This window comes from Marmota monax, unplaced genomic scaffold, assembly GCF_021218885.2.
Source record: "Marmota monax isolate L192 unplaced genomic scaffold, Marmota_monax_Labrador192_F-V1.1 WCK01_AAM20220418_F8-fsc00040, whole genome shotgun sequence".
NCBI lineage: Eukaryota > Metazoa > Chordata > Mammalia > Rodentia > Sciuridae > Marmota > Marmota monax.
The window spans coordinates 11,643,716-11,668,012 of record NW_026692782.1 but is presented as its reverse complement, the minus strand read 5'-3'; the positions used below and the strand labels follow the sequence as shown (position 1 = coordinate 11,668,012).

The 24,297-nt window shown below is 39.0% G+C and overlaps 1 protein-coding gene across 2 annotated transcripts in view; it reads right to left on the bottom strand.

Moving 5' to 3' along the window:
• Positions 1-21,130, bottom strand: part of Ppp3cc (protein phosphatase 3 catalytic subunit gamma) — a 72,278-nt gene extending 51,148 nt beyond the window's left edge. Inside the window, exon 1 of one of the 2 annotated variants that reach the window (XM_046447681.2) lies at positions 20,836-21,130. In XM_046447681.2, the coding sequence (XP_046303637.1) occupies positions 20,836-20,884 (49 nt within the window). In that variant the 5' untranslated portion in view covers positions 20,885-21,130. The remainder of the gene's footprint in view (positions 1-20,835) is intronic. The other variant, XM_046447680.2, reaches the window with a different exon arrangement.
• Positions 21,131-24,297: the final 3,167 nt, after the last annotated feature.

Genomic DNA, 24,297 nt, shown 5'->3' with positions numbered 1-24,297 from the left:
AGTTAGAAAACTGGGAGTGGGAGGGCGGTTACCCTAAATTAATTTCCATGAACAACACCTGTTAAGCTAAATACAAACAGCTAAAAGCTAAGCATTACTACAGTAAAGCCATGAGAAGCAAAATGCTATGACTAGACAAGCTTTCCAACTTGAGTACTAAGAGTAAAACCCCTATGAACACCCTTCTATGTGTCTTTCAGAGAACATAAAACATTTATTTCTCTGTGTCTATACCTAGCAGCAAAGCTGAAAAATTATGGGCTAGGCTTTGATTTGCCACAGTTCACAAAGTGATCACAGCACTTCATATTCCCAGCATGCTGGGTAAGGTTCGGTTACTGCACCATTTGGCCAGCACTGGCAGTGCTCGTATGTTAAATCTTATTCCATCACAGCAAGTGGCGCCTCTTCTGGTTCTAACCTGCAATTCCCTGTAAATACCTTTCCACTTACCATTGATGGCCATTTGGATGTCTTTTCTGGGAACACGCTTATTCAATTTTTTGGTTATTTAAAACATTTTTTCACTGATAAACATTCGTTTTCTTTTTTAAATTTTTGTTTTAGTTGTACGTGGACACAGTACTTATATTTTATTTATTTATTTTTATGTGGTGTTCAGAGTTGAACTCAGTGCCTCACACATGCTAGGCAAGTGCTCTACCAGCTCTGGTAAACATTCTTATATGTGCTGGGTACTGTTCTTTATTAGATATGTAAACATTTTTGTTCTTAATCATCTTTATTTATGTAAGCATATAATTGATTGTTTTTAATAATCTGTATAACAATTACTCAACTTTCTTTTTGAAACTATAGGTACTTTTCTTTATGGAAATATGGATGCATCATAATTTATTTAAACATTTTCTTACAGTTGGATTTGGATAGACTATTTCAAAATTTTTATTTACTCTTTAAATTAAACTGTTATGAGTATCCTGTTTATATGACCTTGTCCAAGTCTTTGTTTCCCTATGAAAGATTCCTAGAAATTAAATGTATTATTTTTCTACTCCTGTGTAGCACATTACCCCAAAACTCAGTGGCTTAAAACAATAATCATTTAGAGGGGGGATAGTAGAGGATAGGAAAGGCAGCAGAACACAACAGACACTAGTATGGCAATATGTAAATCAATGGATGTATAACTGATATGATTCTGCAATCTGTATACAGGGTAAAAATGGGAGTTCATAACCCACTTGAATCAAAGTGTGAAATATGATATATCAAGAACTATGTAATGTTTTGAACAACCAACAATAAAAATTAAAAAAAATAATCATTTATTATCTCTCACAGGTTCTGTGGACCACAAGCACTTGTCTCTGCTCCACAAATTTTTTTTTTTTTTTTTTTTTTTTGCGGTGTTGGGGACTAGGGATTGAACCCAGGGGCACTTTACCAGTGAGCTACATCCCCAAGCCTTTTATTTTTTATTCTGAGACAGGGTCTAAGTGGCTGAGGCTGGCTTCGAACTTGTAATCCTGCCTCAGCCTCTGGAGTCCCTGGATTACAGGTATATGCCACCAGACAGCTCTGTTCCCCAATTTCTGGGGCTCAGCTGGACACTCAAGAGCCCCAGGCTACAACCATCTGAATTCTGTCTCACTTGCTCACTCATTCAGTGGTTAACACTGGCTGTTGGCCAAGGCTTAGCCCAGGTTTTTAATGAGAATACCTGCATGTGGCCTGTTCATGTGACTGAGTTCCAAGGACAAGCATTCTAAGAGAAAGACAGAGAGCCAGGAGGAAGCTATATCTGGATGTTTTTTTTCCTCCAAATAAAGGTCTTGCTATGTTGCCCAGGCTAGCCTTAAACTCCTGGACCCAAGTGATGTTCCTTAGTAGCTGGATCTACAGCACCATGCCCAATAGGAACTATGTCCTCTTTATGTTATAGCCTCAGAAGTCACATCTCAACATCCCAACAAACTCAACTGACTGGAGCAATCACAAGCCTGCCTAGGTTTATAGGTAGGGGAAATAGATTCCACCTATTTATGGGAAGAGGCAAAATTTTGTGAAAGGATATGAGATTATGAATGCTACTAGGGTTCGTTCTTTCTTTTTTTAGTATTTTTTTTTTAGTTGTTGATGGACCCTTATTTTATTTATTTATTTATATGTGATGCTGAGACTTGAACCCAGTGCCTCACAAATGCTAGGTGAGTGCTCTGAGCTACAACCCCAGACCGTCCCCCACCTGCCAGGGCTATATCTTGAAAGTAGAAGCTGTGATACTTTATTTAAAGGTAGGGGGGAGCTAAGTTACCAGTGCCTCCATTCATACCTTTAAATAAGAGCCCATTTTAAATGGGCTACATTATATTTTCCAAGCTATTACCAAATGAAATGGGAACATCAGCTCAATTATTATAGGCAAAATATTAAAGAAGATATACTCCCTGCTGGGCACCATGGTTCAAGCCTATAATCACAGCTGCTCAGGAGGCTGAGGCAGGAGAAACAAAAGTTCAAAGCCATCCTCATCAAAAGCAAGACACTAGGGGTTGGGGCTATGGCTCAACGGTAGCACTTGCCTGGCATGTGTGAGGCACTGGGTTTGATTCTGAGTACTACATATAAATAAATAAAATGAAGTTCTATCAACAACCAAAAAATTAAAAAGGAAAAAAGCAAGACACTAAGCAACTCAGTGAGAGACCCTGTCTCTAAATAAAATACAAAAAAAGGAGGGGGATATGGTTCAATGGTTAAGTGCCTCTGGGTTCATTCCCTGGTCCAAAAAGAAAAAAGAAAAAAAAATCTATTAGGTGATAAGTAATATGCCAAATACCTCATATTTAAAATCTATTAGTATTCCAGTGTTAACTCTACTTACAAATAAACCCATATAGTATGACTTAAGTCACAACTAAAAAATGCATTAGAAAATACAGCAAGGAAATACACCTAGGTGTTAATGCAAGATTCTAAATTATTTTTTTCTATTTTCCTGTTTTTCAACTTTTCTCCAGTGACTCTATATTCCTTTTATAATCAGGGAAAATACATTTATATATTTAAGAACTCAGCATATATCATTATGTGTGTTCTATATGATCATAATGATATTCTAAGTAAATAATAAAAACTGTAAAATTAGGAAATTATAAGCAAGGGTGTTTGGACTGCCAATGGCATTATATTTTCCATTTTTCTTTGCTTAATTCCAATTTTTCCAAGTTTTTATAAACTTTATTAAAAGTAACAGATGCCAAAGGGGAAAAAAATAGGCAATCCCCCCGGGAATGACTTTCCCTATGTTAATCAGTTTTATACTTAAGCAAATATATCATTTCTCAAATCAATAGCTACAACACAGACCAACTCTAACCACTAACATTCAAAAAGTTAACATCAAATTTAAACTACACTTACAAAAACAAACAAACAAGAGTTAATAAGATAACACAGAGGAAATTCTGTGGCTTATGCTTAAAAACAGTTTTAAAATGCTATAGAGATTGGGAGGTAGGTCCCCTAAGATTCTTGGCCCTGGTGCACATGCACCCTCTCCCAGTTCTTCCATCAAACACTGCCTTGAGCTGAGGATGCAGCTCAGTGATAGAGCACTTGCCTATCATATGTGAGGCTATGGGTTCAGTCCCCAGCCCATGAAAGAAACATTGCCATGAAGGAAACCTGTAGATGTAATGAAGGTCCCAAATCAGCCTGTGCAGGTAGACCTGACCTGATTTCACAAGACCTTTAAATTTGGACCTAAAGGCCATTTAGGGGTTAAGAGATCTGCAGCATGGAGGGGTTTGATGTACGAGTTTGCCATTACTGGCTTAAAGACAGAAGGGGCCACAAAACAAGGAATGCAAGCAGCCTCTAAGAAATGAAAGTGGCTCCCAATCAACCCACAGCAAAATAAGGACTTCATTTCTGCCACTACAAGGAATTAAATTCTGCCAATAACCTAAATGAGCCTAGAGGGAGGTCCTTCACCAGGGATCAGGATGAAAACTCAGCTTGGCAGGCACTTTGATCTCAATTACAATTGTCATTCCATCTTTTTTTTTGGTACCAGGGTTTGAACCCAGAGCCTCATGCATGCTAAGCACATGCTCTACCACTGCAATACCCCTCACACAAATGCACTTTTGGTACATACAAGAAAGTAACACTGACTGCCTCACTTACAATTGAAAGAGAAACCACAACTTATGAGTACTCTGACTCATAAAAGAGATAAACTAAGCAAACCAAACCACAATGCATCACAGACTATCTAAACTCAAAACTAGATCCTTCAGATCCACATATTCCAAAAAGACTTCAGGCAAATTAATTTAACAGTAACTCGGCACAGACATTAGATCTGATCTAACATTAGAGCTTTATGAGTTTTAACAACTCACCTAGTTTACAAATTCTAAGTGATGCTTTCCCAGATTACCAACTTCCAGCTAAAATCGTTAACTGTCACTAATCTAACAGTGCCCAATGTTTCCTAACTGCTTCCCCTTTTGAGAGACCACTAGGTTCCTCTGCTTATTGAAACAAATTAAATAAACCTAACTTTTTAAAAAATATATTTTTAGTTGTTGATGGACACAATACCTTTATTTTATTTGTTTATTTATATGTGTTGCTGAGGATTGAACCCAGGGCCTCACACATGCAAGGCAAGCACTCTACTATTGAGCCACAACCCTAGCCCCAAACCTAACTTTTTAAAAAAAGTACAAATACATCCTTCCTGGTGTTTGGTCAGTGGGCTTTCACAACTGGAATTTCCACTAAGATTCAGCCATGCCCCTTGCTTCTGGTGAGACCCACATTTACAAAGTCCTGTGCATAATCAAGACCACTTGAGCACCCTGCTCAGGATGACCCTGCCTGTGATAATGAGTGAGCAGGATACTTCTGTTGAGCAGTGAGCATCAAGGTGATGCTGAGTCCCCTGACTTTTTCAAGTCTTATCAGACTGCTTTGTTCTTGAGTGAAATCTGGCTTCTCCATAATGAAAAGGAAGTTCACAAAGACAGGACAGACATGAGCCTAGTAAGTCCATCCCCACAGGCTGGCAAGTTCAGATCTCAGAGATCTGTCTTAGGGCAAACTTTGCCTTAGTCCTTATAATCCTAAGAAATGTTTTGTTCAGTTCTGTCTGTCTGGAGCTGCTCTTAGTTAATGACAGCTGGTCTTTGGTGTCACATTGTGTCTTTTAAAGATGTGTGATTACATACATCTACTTCCTACTGTAAGTCATGTGAAGTTTTCTCAGTCTGTGTCTCTTGGGGGCCTCTCCTGCCCACTTTCTTCATATTTTATGATTATGAGTACAATTCAACAAATGGCGTGATTTCACCAAGGAAAAATCAAAACCTACAAATGGCCTCTTAGAGAACTTTAAACATTGACAAATTTTTTTATTTATTTTTGTTTTTTCTGGTACTGGGGATCTAATTCAGGGGCACTCTATCACTTAGTTACATCCCCAGCCCATTTTTAAAACTTTTATTTTGAGACAGGTCTCACTAAGTTACTGAGGCTGATCTCAAACTTGGGATCCTCCTGCCTCAGTTGCACATCAGCCTGGGCAACATAGTGAAACCCTGTGTCTAAAATAAATAAATAAATAAATAGGTAGGTAGGTAGATAACAATAATAATAAATAAACTGTGCTTCAACACTTGGGTGTCTTTCAGATTAAAGAAAATATACATTCATGTATAAAGGCTGACTGTAAAAATATTTTTATCTCTTGGTTTAAATAGGCTTTGTACTGATGAAGTTCATAATACACTTTATAGGATAAATAAATGGAAAGCCTGTACGTGTGTTAGTGTCCTCACTTCAGGATAATCAGTGACTTAAATCCTTATAAAACTGATTATGTACTTTACTATAATAGGAGGTTCCACTCTTTCATCTGACAATGCCAGTTAATATAATAAATTAACCTAAGCCTACAGTCTCATCAACCCTAAGTGGTTTCTGCTTCTTTCTTACATTCACCTGAAGTTCCCAGCTAAACATCAGTAATTGAGTCTTGTGGATGACATATCAAAAGAACTTCTGTAAATATTTGTATCATGCTTTCATAATTACTGATTCTACAGACAGTAAATTATTCATGTATTGCTCACATCATTATTATGAAGAGACACTGTAGCTGAGTCAGGATTTCTAGAATTGTTTTGGTCCAGAAGCAGAACATACAGCGAACAAACTATTTACATCCAAGATCACCTGAACAAATCAGAACCTCCCAAATGGAAAATGCTACTGATTACCATGTACTTTGGATGACTTTATCTTTTATCCTCTTGGTTATTTTCTTTTTTCTCCAGTGGTCCAAGAGTCGCTGGTCTAGACTGTCAATAAAGACCCCTTCCTTTATTCTAGTATATATATCAAGACCTTTACTCATGACAATTACCAAATATTGGATGTAATTCACACTCTTGCAAATGTGAACAATCCATTTTCAAAATTTAAAAAAATATGTATTTGGTTACTAAAGGAAGATTCAAATGGATTTTGAGATATATGGGACATTATTTCAAACTTTAATAATAATTTTTGTCTGAGTTTTTGTCTGTTGCAGACTTGTAGTGTGTTACCTCCAGAGTCGTTATACCAATCAATGCAATAAATGATCATCTAAGACATTTAAGAAAAAGAACAAAATGGCCCAGTGCTTTAAATGTCAAAATATCTAGCACTGAAAGCTTGATAAACATTTACAACCTATCAAATAATGATTCAAAGCTTGCTTCATCAACTCCCCTAAATGGTAAATCCTCCAATTTAGCTGAAGAATGATCAGAAGCAGAGGCTGAGAATTGAAACAGAAACTACAGATTGCTCACAAATGCTCAGAAAAATACTGCTTGCAAAACAGATAAACAGAACCAAACCAAACCACAAAGTATACTGCAGACTTTCTAAGCTAAAATCTTTTAAAAAATACCAGCTCTCCTAGACACAAAGGTTCCAACACCATAAAATAAAATAATCTAACACCAACTTCTCAGGGATTCACATGGACTAAAGAAAAAAAACACTGACAATATATTCAAATAACTCACCCAAACTATAGATTCTAGCCAAACCCTGACCAGATCTCCAACTTGAATTGAAAGTGCTGCAACTTTTTAATTAATTTATTTTATTTTACTTTATTTTATTGTTTGCAGCACTGGGGATTGAACCCTGGGTCTCACATATGCTAGGCAAGCACAATGTCACTGAGCTACACTGCCAGTCCCTGCAACCTCTTTTTAGCCAAAGTAAATCATCTGCATGAAGTCCAGAATTTTATAGTTCAGCCTCCACAGCTTTTTGTTTTTTATTTTTTAATTTGTTCTTGTTATTTATACACGACAGTAGAATGTATTTTGACATATTGTACACAAATGGAACACAGGTTCTCTTTCCTCAGGCCGACCACGGTCACAACTTTTTTAAAGTAGGGTTTATTTAGGGACTATATGCTGCACCCACCGACATGCTGAATTTGATAAGCTCTGACATGTTTACATTTGTTAAACTATTACTCCAATCAAGGTAAGAAACATTTCCACCACCATGAAAAGATCTAGACAATAATCATTGGTTTGCTTTTTATCAGTGCAGATTCATTTGCACTTTCTAAAGTTTTACATTAATGAACTATGCAGTATGTGTCTGGCTTTTTTTACTGAGCATAATGATTTTGTGATTTATCCATACCTTGCATGAGTCAATCGGTTTGTATCTTTTTATTTGCCAAGCAGTATTCCATTGTGAGTATATACCATATTAAGATTTTCCATTTACCTACTGGGTATTTCCTGACTTGAGCTATTGTAACTAAACACGCTATAAACATCTGTGTATGAATCTTGTGTTTTCATTTCTCTTGGGTAAATACCTAGGAGTAGAATGCCAGGGTAGTATGGGGAAGTGTATAATTAACATACTATGAAACTGCCAATTTTCTAAAGCAGTTTCACAATTTTACATTTCTAACAGCAGTGTTCCAGTCACTTATATATCCCTGCCAGAACTTGGTCAGTGTCTTTTAATTTCAGTCATTCTCTTAGTTATGTAGTAGCATCTCATTTCCCCAATAGTTAATGATTTTGAATGTCTTCTTGTATGTTACTGGCCATTTGTATGTTTTCACTTGTGACTTATCTGTTTAAAACTTTTGCCTATTTTAAAATTTTTGCTGGTTTTCCACTTATTAGTGAATTGTAAGTTCCTCATATATTCTGGATATCAGTTCTTCATAAGACATACATAGTGTAATATTTTTTTCCCAGTCTGGCTTGCTTTTTCCTTTTCTTAATGAAACATCTTTAGAAGAATAAGATTTTAATTTAATGAAACCCAATTACCAATGTTTATGATGCATGCTTTTTGGGACCTAAGAAAACTGTGTCTACCCTAAAATCACAAATATTTCTCCTCTATTTTCTTTTAGAAATTTATAAATACTTCATCTCTCCAAGACCCAACTCCTATGGCTTGAGGATAAGGATTTCAACTTGCAAATTTGGGAGTGTCACACAGACATTCAAACCATAGTACCATATAAGTCATTAACACTTTTTCTTTATAAATTAGAGTAGTATGGCATAGGGTAGAATGAAAACAATCTCTCTCTGAAAGACCACTAAAGTCCAAACAACAACTACATAGGTAAAACACACAACAAATAACATTCATATGCAAGATATACCATGGAAACAAATGTATTTTGTATAATTTTAGTTAACTATAACTCCCTTTTTCTCATACACACACCAAAGTAACAGTGAAGTTGTCATTAGAGGTAATCCTGAATCTACTCTAATTCTTAAACAGACACAAAATCATTCAAGATTTCAAAACCTGTTGGTAACAAACTAATTACAACACACTTCACACCTGTATTGCACTGGGGAATAGTAAGAAACTTGCAGTTCTGTTTTTAAAAAGCTAAAAATAATAAATCACTAACTCTACCTGTTTGGTATCAACTTCAATATGTGAAACATAATGCCACAAGATAAAACTGCACTCTTCTTTATAACAATGAAACAGTTTATTTTTGTAACAGTTACTTAAAGAGGATGGTTGGTGACCTCCTTAATTTGATTTAAAAGCAGCAAACTCTGAAGAAATCTACTGAGCACAATTAACACCACCTTCCTCTTTTCCTAATAACAACAGCTAGGAAAGACTGGTGTAGAATCACAAACTTATGTTTCTTTCCGGAACTCAAACATTTCAGTCTCATCTCTAACACCAGTTGAGGAGATTTATAATTTCAATCCAGTCATTCAGTGTCATCCTTCTAAAGGCCGAAAGACTGCACATTATCAATTGAAAAAAAATTCAATAACTAAATAGATCTAAGGTTTTAATAGCTAACCTCCATAGTACCCGGGGAGAATAATGATATTTGTTAAAAGTTAAATTTGGAATCTTGAGCAAACAAAGGGTTATACAGGTAAAATTTTTAAATGCTTAGGGGGAAATACTAGGGAAATAATTATATTCTAGTTAAATAATTATTTATCTTGTACCTAGCACATGCTCACATATTCACACACTAGGGGTAATGTGTAAAATATACAAGTTTAACATGCGGAGTTTACCTTGGAGAACATTATGCTCTAGTTAAGTAAGCAAATAATTCACATAAAACAAGATAGAGTATACCCACAGAAACATGAAATAATACATTGTATGGTAAAGACTAAGTACAGAAAATTATAAGGGGAATCAAACATGAAATCAAGGAAGGTACGAATTTGAGCCTGGGGGTAAGTTTTCTGGCAGGTCCAAAGCTACTTCTACACTTTAAAGAATTTGTTACAGCAAACACCCACCCCTGTATCAAAATAAAGGAATACTACAAGGGAGAAAACAGAAAATTCCAGTAAATACTGTGTGTAAGAATATTTTAGCTGAGCATGGTAGCACATGCCTGTAATTCCAGCAGCTCAGGAGGCTGAGGCAGGAGCCAGCCTCAGCAACCTAGAGAGGTCCTGAGCAACTTGGCAAGACCATCTCAAAATAAAATATAAAAAGGGCTAGGGTTGTAACTCAGTGGCTAAGCACCCCTGGGTTCAAACTCCAATACAAAAATAATATTTATTTACTTATTTATTTAGTACTGGGGATTGAACCCAGGGGTGCTTAACCTCTGAGTCACATCCCCAGCCCTTTTTATATTTTATTTTGAGACAGGGTCTCACTAAGCTACTTAGGTCCTCCCTTAGTTGCTGAGGCTGGCTTCAAACTTGGGATCCTCCTGCCTCTCAGCCTTTTAAGTTTTCCATATTCATTTCAAATATATATGTACACGTGTTTGTGGAGGGGGGTGATACTGGGGATTTAATTCTGGGGTGCTGAACTGCTAAGTCCTTTTTCAGTTTTTCATTTTGAGACAGGGTCTCTCTAAATTGTTTAGGGCCTTGCTAAATTACTGAGGCTGGCTTAAACTGCATTTTTATATTTAACATAGCTTTCAAGATCGGAAATAGAGCCATGTTACCATTTTTTTCTTCATGTTTTTTATGAGCTCCACAGGTAATTTTGTTTGGTAACCAGAACTGAAAACCATCATTCTAAGACAATTCATCTGTTAACGTTCCCAAACCTTGATTCTACCATGTGTCAGTTCCTGTTAGATTACCTTTATTTTAACAGAAATTCTTTTACAAGGCTTCTAACTCAGAAGCCAAAACCTTAATAAAACTAGGCCTGCACATGATTTAAAACAAAAGCCAAATTATAAAAATTAGTTTCTAGTGGGCAAAGGGTATTGGTGTGGCTATAAGGGGAAATAATGTAAGAGAAGTCTTAGGCTGACAGCCTGTTCAGTGTCCTTTTTTTTTTATTCTTTCTGTTGATGCTGAAGATCATGCATGCTAGCTGAGCACTCTACAATTGAGCTGCACCCTCCGCCCACTGTGGGGTATTTTGATTGTTCTGGTAAGGCAAGGCTAATACATGTGTACTGCATGGATAGACACACACACAATGGAGTGCTTGTGTGATATAAAATAAGAAAAAAAAAAACTCTGGATTATGCCAATGTCAATTTCTTGGTTTTGCTATAGTACTATAATAGTATGTGAGGTTGATGCAGTGGCCAAAGGGGGCTTGTGGGAGGGTTTTTTGAAACTTCCTGTACATTTCTTTGCAACATCCCTGAATCTATAATTATCCACATGAAAATAAAATTTTCAAAACTCAGTTTCTAAAGTTCACTGAAGAAATTCTGCAACTTTTCACCATCAAATTCAACTCAGTATACTGCTATAATATACACCCACTACGTAAACAATGTATATATGCTGGCAATATAAGTAAAATCTGATGCAAATCTGCATTAAAAAAAGGCCATGTTGGGGATAACCATTTAAATCCTGAAATATGAAAGACATGCCTGAAAAGTTACTGGCCTATGAGCTGCTATTTTAAGATGACTGTATGGCCTAAGCCTCCTGGGATACTAGGGTTTACCTAAATAGCTACCTCGGTTGACTACAAATGACTCTGCTTTCATGCTATTTTAAGCTAGCAAGCCTGCCCTACTTTTGCAAACTCATTTCCTAATCTGCTCACCTGCCTTCCCAATCATGAACCAGTTCAACACAGCTGAAGAGGTTATATTAAATATTATTGCTGAAAATAATATTGCCTTTCAGACTTTCATAACTTAATAGAACAAGTAATTTTATTTCAGTGATCTGATCAAGCTCTTTGAAATCATTCCCTCTGCAATTTGATGGTCACGGAGCTCACTTTCAAAGTAAGGCTAGGATATGGCCCTCCTAGAACCAACCAAATAATCACAACTCTCAGTGACAGTCAACAGAAACAATAACATTTTTTCCTAGACGGCATAAAGAGATACTTTCTTTGTGCAGTGCCATTTTTAAAAATTAGGCTATCTGTCATGTTGGAAACAAAGTCACATTTTCTTTCATGGAATACTAGTTTGGTATATTTTGCTTATAATGTTTTTATTTGTCTTGTGGTTTTGCTTTTTAAAAAAATATGATAAGCCGAGTACAGTTGCACACGCCTGTAATCCCAACACCTCAGGAGGATCTCAAGTTCAAAGCCAGCCCCAGCAACTTAGCAAGACCTTATCTCTAAATAAAATATATAAAAGGGCTGGGGATGTGGCTCAGTGGTTAAGCATCCCTGGTTCAATCCCTGGCACACACACACAAAAAAAGACAAATCATATTGTATATATTTATGGGATATGATGCTTTGATACATGTATATTATATGGAACAAACTAAAAAGCTCATTAACATACTCATCACCACAATTACCTGTCATTTTTGTGGTGATAAATTTACTTATTTTGAAATATAAAACACATTAGTATTAATTATAGTCACTCTGCTGTGCGACAGACCTCAGAACCTATTCTTCCTATCTGAAACTCTGTATCTTTTAACAACTCCCCATTCCTCTCATCACCCCCCAGGCCTCTTGTAACCATCAGTCTACTTTCTACTTTTGAGTTCAATTCTACTAGATTCTATATGTGAGATCAAGCAGTATTTTTGTCTCTCTATGCCTAGCTTATTTCACTTAATATTTTATCTTCCAGATTCATCCATGTTGCCACAAATGGCAGGATGTCCCCCCTTTTTAAAGCTGAATGCTAGCCATTGTGTATGTATGTGCTGGACACTCAGTGTTGATGGACACTCAGGTTGACTGTATAATTTGGCTACTGTGAGTAATGCTGCAATGAACATGGGACACAGATACACCTTCAGCACACTGCTTTCAGTTTCTCTGGATAGAGCCCAGCAGTGGGATTACTGGATCATATGGCAGTTCTATTTTTAGTTCTCTGAGGAGCCTCCACACAACAGAAACAATAACTTCTATACTGACATCATATATTTTGCATAAAATAATCCACAACCAACTTGCTACCATGGATAAATCCACTTTTATTACTCCAGTCATACACTAAAACCACTCTGTTTCACTTTAAAATTTCCACAAAGCCCTAGGTCATAAGAATAACAAAACCTAAGTGCCCACACTGGAAGAACACAAATTAAGTCTCATCTCTTTAGGCCACTGATCACAAAGTTTAAAACTTTAAAGGACCATCAATTTACAGAGTGTGAGAGCAGATATTTCACACCAGACATGGTCTACAGTTTAGTCAACTGCTCTTTTTCTAGTGGTATTAGTCATAGGCAGCTCCATAGGTTTAATTTTCTGTTACATTTTTAGGAAGCTATTATATACTATACTGTGTGAATACATTTCATGCAGTATTTAAGTTTCTAAGTATAACCAGAAATGACAGGAATTCATCAAATATTTGTTTATGAGTACATGATTTCCAAAAATTCTACATATGCTGCCAAAAAAGGAAAATTTCACCGTAAGTATTTTATTATTATTATTATTATTATTATTATTATTATTATTATTATTATTATTTTGGTACCAGGTATTGAACACAGAGCACTTAAACATTGAAACACATCCCCAACCCCATTTTTATATATTTTATTTAGAGATAAGGTCTCGCTGAGTTACTTAGGGCTTTGCTAAGTTGTTGAGGCTGGTTTTGAAATTGTGATCCTTCTGCCTCAGCCTCCTGAGACGCTGGATTGACAGGTATGCACCACCACACCTGGCCCTTAAGTATTTTAGGTTTAAATCCTTTCAAAGCTAACAAAACTAAGGTGGGAAAATATACAACACTTGGGTGTGTGGCGGGAAGAATCCTGTGGCACTCTACCACTGTACTACATCCCCAGGCCTTTTAATTTTTTTTATTTTTAAAATTTGAGACTATTGTGCTAAGATGCTCAGGCTGACCTCAGACTTGCAATCCTCCTCCTTCACTCTCCCAAGTTGCTGGGTACAACATATTACTTTAAAATCTTCATTTAACATATGCTAACTTAAATAAAACAGATATGCTGTCAAATTTCACAAGATTCAAGATTAACTGTTTTTCCCATGGTGCTGGGGATCAATTTAGATACCTGAGCATACTTAGGCAGGTACTCTACCACTGAACTATATTCTCAGACCCAGGATAACTTATTTGCTTGTTTGGGTACTGGAGATTAAACCCAGGGGTGCTCTGCACCTGGGCTACATCTCCAGCCTTTTGTTTGTTTATTTATTTATTTATTTATTTATTTTGGAAACAGGCTTTCCCTAAATTGCTGAGGTTAGCTCCCAATTTGCCACCCTCCTGCCTCAGCCTCCTTAGTAGCTGGAACTATAGGTGTATACCAGCATGCCTGTCCTCTCTCTCCCATTTTAAATTTGTGGCAAGGAGAATAAATAACAAAGACCACACAACATAGTCTCTGGCAGAGACTATGCTCTTTTCTACAGCCTTTATAAAGTGTTTCTTATGCCTGCATTTACTTAAACATTTTCTATGCACTTAACCATTTACACCAGGTACTGTGTTCAGCACTAAGGATTCAGTTATTGCCCTTGAAAAGAACCATGTTGTGTGAACAAAAGACATGAAAACCACTTTTTCCCCCTTTGGTGTTGATGATAAAACCTAGAGCCTCGCACATGTTAGCAAGTGCTTTACCACTAAACTACATCACCTTCTTGTGCTTGACATCTTTGTGAGCACTTCCTGCCGGGGGATAAACTCAACTGATGAACAGGCTTGCACCTTGCATCACCATCAATGATGAACAGTTGAGTTTATCCCCCTGCATGCTACACCTCTCCAGCCTTGCACTAAGTTTTCTTCCTTCATACTTCATACCCCCATCCCCAACCCACTTTGTCACTGCTTGTACATCCCTGGAATGCTTTATAATGAATGGGCTCTTTGTCTTACTTCTGTGTAGAATCTTGTCCCACAGCTTGCTTTTTTCCCTACCTGTTTATGAGTTAGCTAAGAGGATTTCTGAGAAGATTTCTCTCCTCTGCCAGGTGGCTATAGAGAGTAATGGTTTGTAGAATGTGGACATTGATGTCAGACATACCTAGATTCAAATTCTTTTAGTAGCTGCATGACCATGGACAAATTAACCTTGTTTTGCCTCAGTTTGCCTATCTGTACGAGAGGTTTAATAAAACCTAATTTACTGGGTCAAATAAACTACAAGTGTACAGCAGGAGCACAGGGGAAGTTCTGCATACATGTCAGCTGCTGTGGTAATCACCATCATCATTATCATCATCGATAGCTATTAAAAGATCTCTTATGAGTTGCCACAATCTCAATGCTTTACAAACTTTTAAGAATGTTTGGAGCCTGGAGCAGTGGCGCCTGTAACCCCATCAGCTCTGGAAGCTAAGGCAGGAGGATTGTGAGTTCAAAGCCAGCCTCAGCAATTTAGCAAGGCCCTAAGTAACTCAGTGAGACCATGTCTCTAAATAAAATATTTTAAAAGGACTGAGGAAGTGCCCCTGGGTTCAATGGATTCAATAATCCCTGGTACCATCCCCCCCCCAAAAAAAATTGGGGGCTGGGCATGCAGCAGCAATGGCAAAGCACTTGCCTAGCATGTACAAGGCCCCAGGTTCAAGCCCTAGTAAACGTAAGTCCTTTCAGGGCTCTGTGAGTTTACTTGATGTATGAATCTCAAATAGCATCAATTTCTAATATTTCAAAAGTTCAGCAGCTTGTTACAATTGTAAGTTAAACAAATGTTGTTGACAAATACAACGGATATACACTATAACACGTATTGACATTGAAAATTTATACTTAAAAATGGTTCTGAATTGGTATTCTAATAAATTATTAGTGTGCTGCCCTGAAAACTAAATATGAGTATTAGCACTTTCAAACCATCACAGAAAATATTTAATTAAAATTAAAAAATTTATGCTAAAATAATATGCAATATTTTCATCATAAAAGCTTTAAATGGACCAGGTGTGGTGGCGCATGCCTGTAATCCCAGCGGCTCAGGAGGCTGAGCCAGGAGAATTAAGAGTTCAAAGCCAACCTCAGCAACTTTGTGAGGCCCTAAGCAACTCAGTGAGACCCTGTCTCTAAGTAAAATACAAAATGGGGCTGGAAATGTGGTTCAGTGGTTGAGTGCCCCTCAGTTCAATCCCCAGAACCACTCCCCTGCCACACACATCCAAAAAAAAGCTTTAAATGTATGATCCATTTTTCTTTAAATTCAAAATATGCCAACAGATAGAAATGTAGAAAAGTATTAAAAGCAGTTATATCTGGACGTAAGGAATATAAAGTCTTTGTTTTCTTCCCTTAATGCCTTTCAAATTTTATGATTGATTGGGTTACGTTGTTTTTAAAAGGGAAAAGAATATTTTAGGGCATCAAGAGCAATGGAAATAAATGAATTATAGATACTAGAGGCTGAAAGGAGGTAGTGTGTACTCATGGAAATGGCTATACTACTCTTCTTAAACATCTTTTAAGAAAGTCACAGCCACTTTATCCTAAAGCCAGAACGTTAAGGAGTCAGTAGTAGCACAGGACATGGGGAATATACAGCCTGTCTGAATTCCAAGAGAATGAGACAAAAGGGGCCAGCAGCTTACTGAAAAGACGCCTGACTTTCAGTCATAGACCCTATTCAGCCACCAAACGACAAACTTAAGAGAATGGATTCCCCATGTCAGTATTGTAATTTCTGCAGGAATTTCCTTATTGCTTCTAAAAAGATTCAGTACAAAGGAATAAAATGCCTTTATATAAATCTACTGTCAAAGGAAAAAAAAATATCCCGCAAACAGAAAAAGGAATTTGGAAACCAGGGGGTAGGTGGTCGGGGATCAAACTGAAAGAATTTCACAATTCAAACCTTTTGAGATTCTAGTTCTCTGCTCCAATGATAATGTATCTGAGCCCCTTTAAAATTAAAAGCTCAGTCTCCCCACTTTCCTTAAAAATTGTTTTTCTGCAACTGAACTTTCTCATGCTGAGAATGGAAACTGAGGAACTGGTCAGAAAGCACCGGCAGGAAGCACAGTGCCAGGAAAAGCTGAAAAAAACCTGGAATTATAACCTATCTCTGGCCAGCACAGCTTGGCTAAATCTACATATTTGTACTTCCTAACTTTTGCTTCTACAAATTGTAATGTTCCTCTAGGGCAGGTGGAGGTACAAGTCCTCCTCAGTTTTGGCCAAACTGCCATTAAATTCATTTTTCTTTTTTATATGTTTGCTCTTATTTCTGATAGGATCAGATGACTAAATCCAGTCTAGGGGAATCCCAGCAGGGCTTGTGGCCTGCTGCCTATCACAGTGATACCCTAATGCAAGGGGTGGGCTGCTGTGGGGGCTCATGAGTACACACTACCTCCTTTCAGCCTCTTTCAAAAGAGACAAATGAGCATCTACTAGGGCACACTGCAAATAGCACTCAAAAAAACATTTAATGGGTGAAAGCATAAGAATTTTTTTAAAGGGCTGGGGATGTGGCTCAAGTGGTAACGCGCTCGCCTGGCTTGCGCAGGGCACTAGGTTCAATCCTCAGCACCACATAAAATAAAATAAAGATGTTGTGTCTGCCGAGAACTAAAAAAAAATTGAAAATTTCTCTCTCTCTTTAAAAAAAAAAGAATTTTTAAACATAAAATGAATACCTTCAACAGCCAGAGAAGAAATCAGCAGCCAGGGACGTTCTAAAGCAGGAGTATCTGTCTCTTCACATTATACCAGTGCAACTCCACCCAGAGCACTTCATATTGTAAAACTAATATTTCCTAAGAAGGGCTTCTTAATGTAATTTCATTTACTAATCTGACATTTTTCAAACATTAATGGTTTCTCTACTAACCACTTACATAGTAAGAGGTCTGTTATCAAAGTTCTGTCATATTCATAATATTTACCTTAAGCTTTCCACAACAGTTATGTCATTTGCATGACCTGCACTTGACAGGGAAGATATTATTACAGATTAAATTTTTAAATTTTTTTTGTTATAGAGGGACACAATACCTTTATTTTATTAATTTTTAATTTTTATGTGATGCTAAGGATCAAACCCAGTGCCTCACATGTGCTAAGCAAGCACTTTAGCACTAAGCCACAACCACAGCCCTACAGATGAAATTTTTAATGTAAATACAAGAATACATGGTAGGGTAAAAAGAAAAAAGAAAAGAAACAAACAAACAGACCCAAGGTCACAAATCCTGTCCAGAAGCAGAAGTAAAACCTAGGTTTTTTTGACTAGTAGTCTAGCCTCCTTCAGTTTCAGAAAGCTTCATTTAAAGGACACTTAAAATACAAATCTCTCCCACCCACCTACTCTCCTCCAAGATTTGCTCAAACAAAACAAATAAGCAGAATTTAAAGTTAAGAGGAAATAACAAAACCAAAAATAACTGGGGTGTGGCATCACCTCTGAAGAAGCTTTTGAGCTGTGAATAAACGTAGATAATCTGGCCAGACAGAACCACATGAGATCAGGATTTAGTACCTAATACAATAGACCTTAACTATTTATATTTTCCTTTCTTTTTTTTGTGGTACTGGGGATGAACCCAGGGGTACTTTACCACTAATCACATTCTCACCCTGCCCCCCCCCTTTTTTTTCCACTTTTACTTAGAGAGAGGGTCTCAAATTTGTCAAACCCCTGCCTCATCCTCCTGAGTAGCTAGAATTATAGGTATGTGCCACCATGCCTGGCACAAACCTTATATCCTTAAAAAGAAACTTCCAACTATTTCAATCTCTGGAAAGTCCAGAGGGGAAAAAAAGCAACATTGTTACCAACTATAGCTGTGGTCAAGTTCTTATGCTAAAGTTTTTATATGTGAGAGAAATCCACATGTTTAATGGCCTGAAAATGCTTATGTTTCACTTATTTAAGAATAGTCTAAATCAGACACAATGGCACATGCTTGTAATCTCAGCTACTTGTGAGGCTGAGGCAAGAGGATTAAGAGTTCAAGGACAACCTGGGCAATACAAGATATACAGGAGATTATATATATATAATATATATATTTATATATATATGCCTGCTCTGGCATGGTGACACATGACTGTCATCCCAACTACATGGGAGGATTACTTGGGCTCAGGAGTTAAAGACTGAGCTGGACAACGACATAGTAAGACTGTCTCAAAAAAAAAATAGTATTAGTATTAAAAGTATACAACATAATTGGTAATTTGGCTGAAGAACAAATTTATATTATTTAGACTATGAGGGTGGCGTTCACTTAGGTATGAACATGCCTAGCAATAACAACCACCTAAACTTTCAGTGCTGTATTTTACTTTACTTCTTTAAGGGTCTTAAAGGGTCATATAAGATTCTCCTTTTTTATGGTAGAAATTACGCTGTACAATGGTAGTCAGGTTTTGAGATTCCTGAAGGTCTGAGGGCTGCCACTAAGCTTTACTTAGATCTTATTTATCCTGACTTGACACACAGTTCTGATTTATCTGGTTTCCCTGACCACTTTGGCTTAGAAGTAGCAGATTAGAAGGCAATAAGGACATATTTGACAGAGAACAGTACTGCAAAGATAAAGACAGACAAAACACTAAAATGGTATAGTAGTGAGGAGTCATCTTAGTGAAGGAGGAAACTGCCAACACCCATCAGAACACACCAGCCATATTAACAGTATAGCACAGAAGTTAATATACAAAAATGATGACCTTGATTCATCAAAAAAGGTTATGTGTAGCATATTCTGAGTCTTAAAAGAAAGTTATATACTCCTTATGGGTTAGATATTAGGAAGATTTACATTAAAATGGTCGAAATAATTTAGCTGTTATATGAACAATTGACTTAAATCCCTAATGATATCCAACACTGAGCAGATAAGTCTCAAAAAATACTATCATATTTAGTAAGTATTAGATAGTGTTAACATTCAACATTTATGATACTGATACTATTTTCCTTCCCTAAACGGGCAATAGGCTTTTCCCTTAAAAAAAAATGTATTATTGTCACAATCTTAGTTTCCTTTCTCCAATACGAAAATGAAAAAAAAAAAGTATTTTAATAGTTTTCCTCTATAATGCTGTAATGCTAACCACTTCATCCAGAGGCCACTGACACAGCTAATCTAAGTATTTTCCTTTCTTTTAGTGTTTTCAAACCGGTTATTAACAGGAGAGAGAGAGAGAAAGGGCTGGGCTTAAGTCTCAAGGCTGGACAAAAGAAGCAGATGAATTAGTGGTCATGTTTGACAGGTCTTGTCAGTGTAAGGGCAGAAACGACTTCAAAATAAAACCCTGCGAGATTTAGAAAGGAGCACTTTTTGTTTTGTTCTTATAACAACAACAACAACAACAAATCTAATAAGGTGGGCATCTGAATAGAGAACATTATTCTCCAAGTCTCTACCGTCAAAGGAAATATAAAAGACTAACATCTGTCAATCCGCTTTAAAGATAACACACACTTCTCTGTGTGTCAGCATATGAAGTTTCCTTTAGCAATAGAGCAATGATCTAGAGAAAGGAGGCCAAAGGTACACGATATATATCCTAAAAAAGAGGGCAGGGAGAGGGATCAGAAAGACCTGACCCTAAAAGATCCTAATTGGAAAAGTCCAGGAAAGTCCCTGCCCACACCAGCCCTGCTGCCCCCGGACAGGAGACCAGAAAGGAGGGACCGTTTCGTAAAAGAAAAATAAGGAGGCACCGTCCCTCCGGGAGCGGTAGGCGCAGTCCCCGCGGCACCTGGGCGGCACCTCTCCCGTGTCCGGGCGCCGGGGACCGCCGAGGACGCCGGGGCTGCCCGCCGGCCGCTCCGCACCCTCCGGGTCCCGCTCGGGTGGGCGCGGCCGGGCCCCCGCCTCCCGCCCGCCGCCCCTGGGTCCCGGCGCCCGAGCCGCCGCCCAGCGAGGGCCGTTTCCAGAGGGTCGCCGAGGAAGGCCTGGCCCGCTTGGCACCTTTGATGACGCGCTCGGTGGTGGAGAATTGTAATTGCTTCCTGGACATGGTCCCCCGGCCTCCTCCCGGCTCCCGGAGACGGCCGGACGCGCGCCTCCGCCTCGCCGCCTTCCTCTCAGGCGCTCTCCGCTCCCGCGGCCGTCAGCCCGCCGAGCCCGGCCCCGACCCGGACGGCCGCCACCGGGAGGACCGGCCTCCAACTGCACCGACAGGCTGCGGGCGCACCGGCCGCTCCCTCCTGCGGCGCCCGCGGCTGGCGGGAACCACCGCGTCGAGAGCGCCGGCGACCGCGGCGGAGCGAGGCAACCAGGGCGACCGCAGCCGCTCGCGTGCGCGACCCCGCGCCGCGCGCGCCACCACGCGCGCGCGCGCCTGCTCCGCGCTGCCGGCTGGGTCCCGGCTCCCAGGGCGTCTGCCGGGCTCCTCGGCCCGCGCTGTGTCCGCGGCGGGCCCCCTTCTCCCGCTCGTCGCTGTCCCCGCGCCAACGCCAAAGGCAGCCCCGAGGTCCATGCAGGGAGGCCAGCGAGGCGCGGCCATCTTGCCCCGGCCGGCGACCCTGCAGCCTCGGCCTGATCCCCCTGCCCCGTCCCTGCAGAGCGGTCAGGGCCCCTGCCCCCCACTGTTTCATCCTTACCCGCTTGGACCCAAATCTCCAAGCCGCCTGGTTTAAGTTCTCATATTTGTTGAGTGCACTTAGTATGGTAAGATGGACCTTCGCGTCCATCCTAGTTCCTACCCAAACTTGAGGTCCAAGGACCCTTCCCTTCTTTTCTACGTCCAAGAGAAAGGGGTTGGGGGAGGGAGGGGCCCGCCCCTGGGACTCCAGAGACAGACATCAGGGGTGAAAGGAACTGACCTTTGCCTTAACTCTGTATGTCACCTGCCCACCTGGAGGGGTCCCTTCCCCCTTGATTCAGTGACATAGTACTTGTATGTCACATGCTGTTTGTAGTTCTGCAGTGTTCTGGACGGTTTGCATCACCATAGGCAGTCTCTATGAGAGTCTTGACAGTCTGGCTCAACTCTAGGTTAAAAACTGAACTTTATTGTTTCTTAAAGTATAAGCCCAGAATAAAATACGAACCATCTTGCTACAACTGTCTTCTCTTACTGAATACAGGACCTGGCAAAGTCAAAAGTATTTTGATTTTAGCAATGCTCATTGCATGTTGAAACTGAAATCCAAGGAAGCACAGGCAGGTTAGAGGCAAACCAGTTACTGCAGCGGCCGATGTGGCTATGTAAATCTAAGTTCAATTTAAATAATTCAGTTCCTCTTGTGCACCAGCTTCATTTCAAGAGCGTATGCTGGTGACCTTATTGCACATGGTAGAATAGGCCATTTCCATCATAACAGTTTTATTGGACAGCTCCTTGCTAAAAGACTGTAGGAGTTAAGCCTAAATCTCCATTAGCATAGATTTATGAATTAAAAGGAAATCTGGAGATACACACTGGAATTAGACCCTAAATCATCCCTTGGAGTTTTGACCTAAGACTCTTCATAGTAACCCCAGGAGGTAGAAGAACTTTAGGGAATATACAGAATTGGGTTCTGTTTTCATGGGTCTTGCCTTCAGGATTCCAAATGAAACAAATGTTTGGATAGTCTGAGGAAGTTCTACATTTAAGAAGTAATCAGGGGGCTGGGGTTGTGGCTCAGTGTAGAGCACTTGCCTAGCATGTGTGCAGCCCTGGGTTCGATCCTCAGCACCATATATAAATAAATAAGTTAATAAAGATATTGTGTCCAACTACAACTAAAAAAATAAATATTGAAAAAAAAGAGAGAAAGAGAGAGAAGTAATCAGAGCCAGGCAACTAGTGAGGCTGAGGCTAGAGGATTTAAAGTTGGGAGCCAGCTTCTGCAATTTGGCCAAAACCCTGTCTCAAAACAAAAAGGGCTGGGATTTAGCTTAGTGGTACAATGCTTCTGGGTTCAATCCTCAGTAAGAAAGGAAGAAAGAAAGAAAAGAAAAAAAAGAAAGATAATCAGAGCTGGGCACAATGACACAGGCCTGTAATCTCAGCTACTTGGGAGGCTGACGCAGGAAAATTTCAAGTTAGAGGCCAGCCTGGTCAACTTAACCTGTCTCAAAAGGGTTCAATCCCTGGTATTACACACACACACACACACACACACACACGATCGGGGGTTCACATCTCTATCAACAGAACATACCTCTAAAGATCAGAAATACATTGGGCCCAGCAATACAACTGATGCTCAAATTCACCTAGAAGATTATAAATAAGATCATTAAAAATAAAAGTTTCAGGAAACATCACAAACCAATATAAAGGAACAACTATTCAATAATAGTAGTGGAAATTTTCACTATTTGAATCTTAAGTTGGAGCCACCCCTGACCTCAAAATAAAGTGAACCTGATTTAAATAATTCTTTGAAGGGCTGGGGATGTGGCTCAAGCAGTAGCACGCTCGCCTGGCATGCGCACGGCCCTGGGTTCGATCCTCAGCACCACATACAAATAAAGATGTTGTGTCCGCTGAAAACTAAAAAATAAATATTAAAAAATTCTCTCTCTCTCTTAAAAAAAAAAAAAGAATTATTTGAAGTTCAGTCTGGTTTCACCTCAGTCTCCAGAACATGAGTTATACCACACAGCCTCACCTTGAGGCAAAGTCTATCTGACCTGGAGACCCACTGGTAAGGCTTTGTCCCTAGTGAAGGGAGAAGTGGTCATAACTTCCTAGGGCATTCAAGCAAAGGTGAGTCTCCAAAGAGCCATCTGTAGCCATCCCTCAAGAAGCAGCCAGAGGAATCTCTACACTGCTTTCCAGATTGTCTGTACCAATTTGCAGCCCCACCAGTGTAGAAGGCCGGCTGGCTGCAAAATAACCCGGGGGTGACGAACAACTTGTTTAAGTTGATACAGCAGGAGTAGGAGCCGTTTATTGCAGGACAGGAGCAGTATTTATACATTCCACACAGCTTATCTAATTAGCATAAACTAGATACATCAGTCAACCAATAAGGAATCTCCACACTTAATGGCTTGTTTTTGTTACTTCTCAAACCACTCCCTCAGGCATTTTGCCAGGCACCATCCAGACTTGTTTACGAACTCTAACATTCCCCTGGCAAAATGCCAGGTGTTATTTTTGACTTGTTTACAGACTCTAACATTTCCCCCTTTTGTTTAATTTAAATAACGACCATAGTGGTTTTTACAGAAACACCATAAATAACCTGCTACAAACAGAAAGGGAGGATACAAAATGCCACAATACCAAGCCACTTGATGGCTCCATGCAAGAAGCCCTTGGAAAAATTAATGTTTGAGTGGTCCTTCCTCCAGATCCTCACCAATACTTATTGTTGTTTGTATTCTTAATAGCTGCCATTCTGACTGGAGTGAGATAAAATCTTAGAGTAGTTTTGATTTGCATTTCTCTAATTGCTAGAGATGATGAACATTTTTTCATGTATTTCTTGA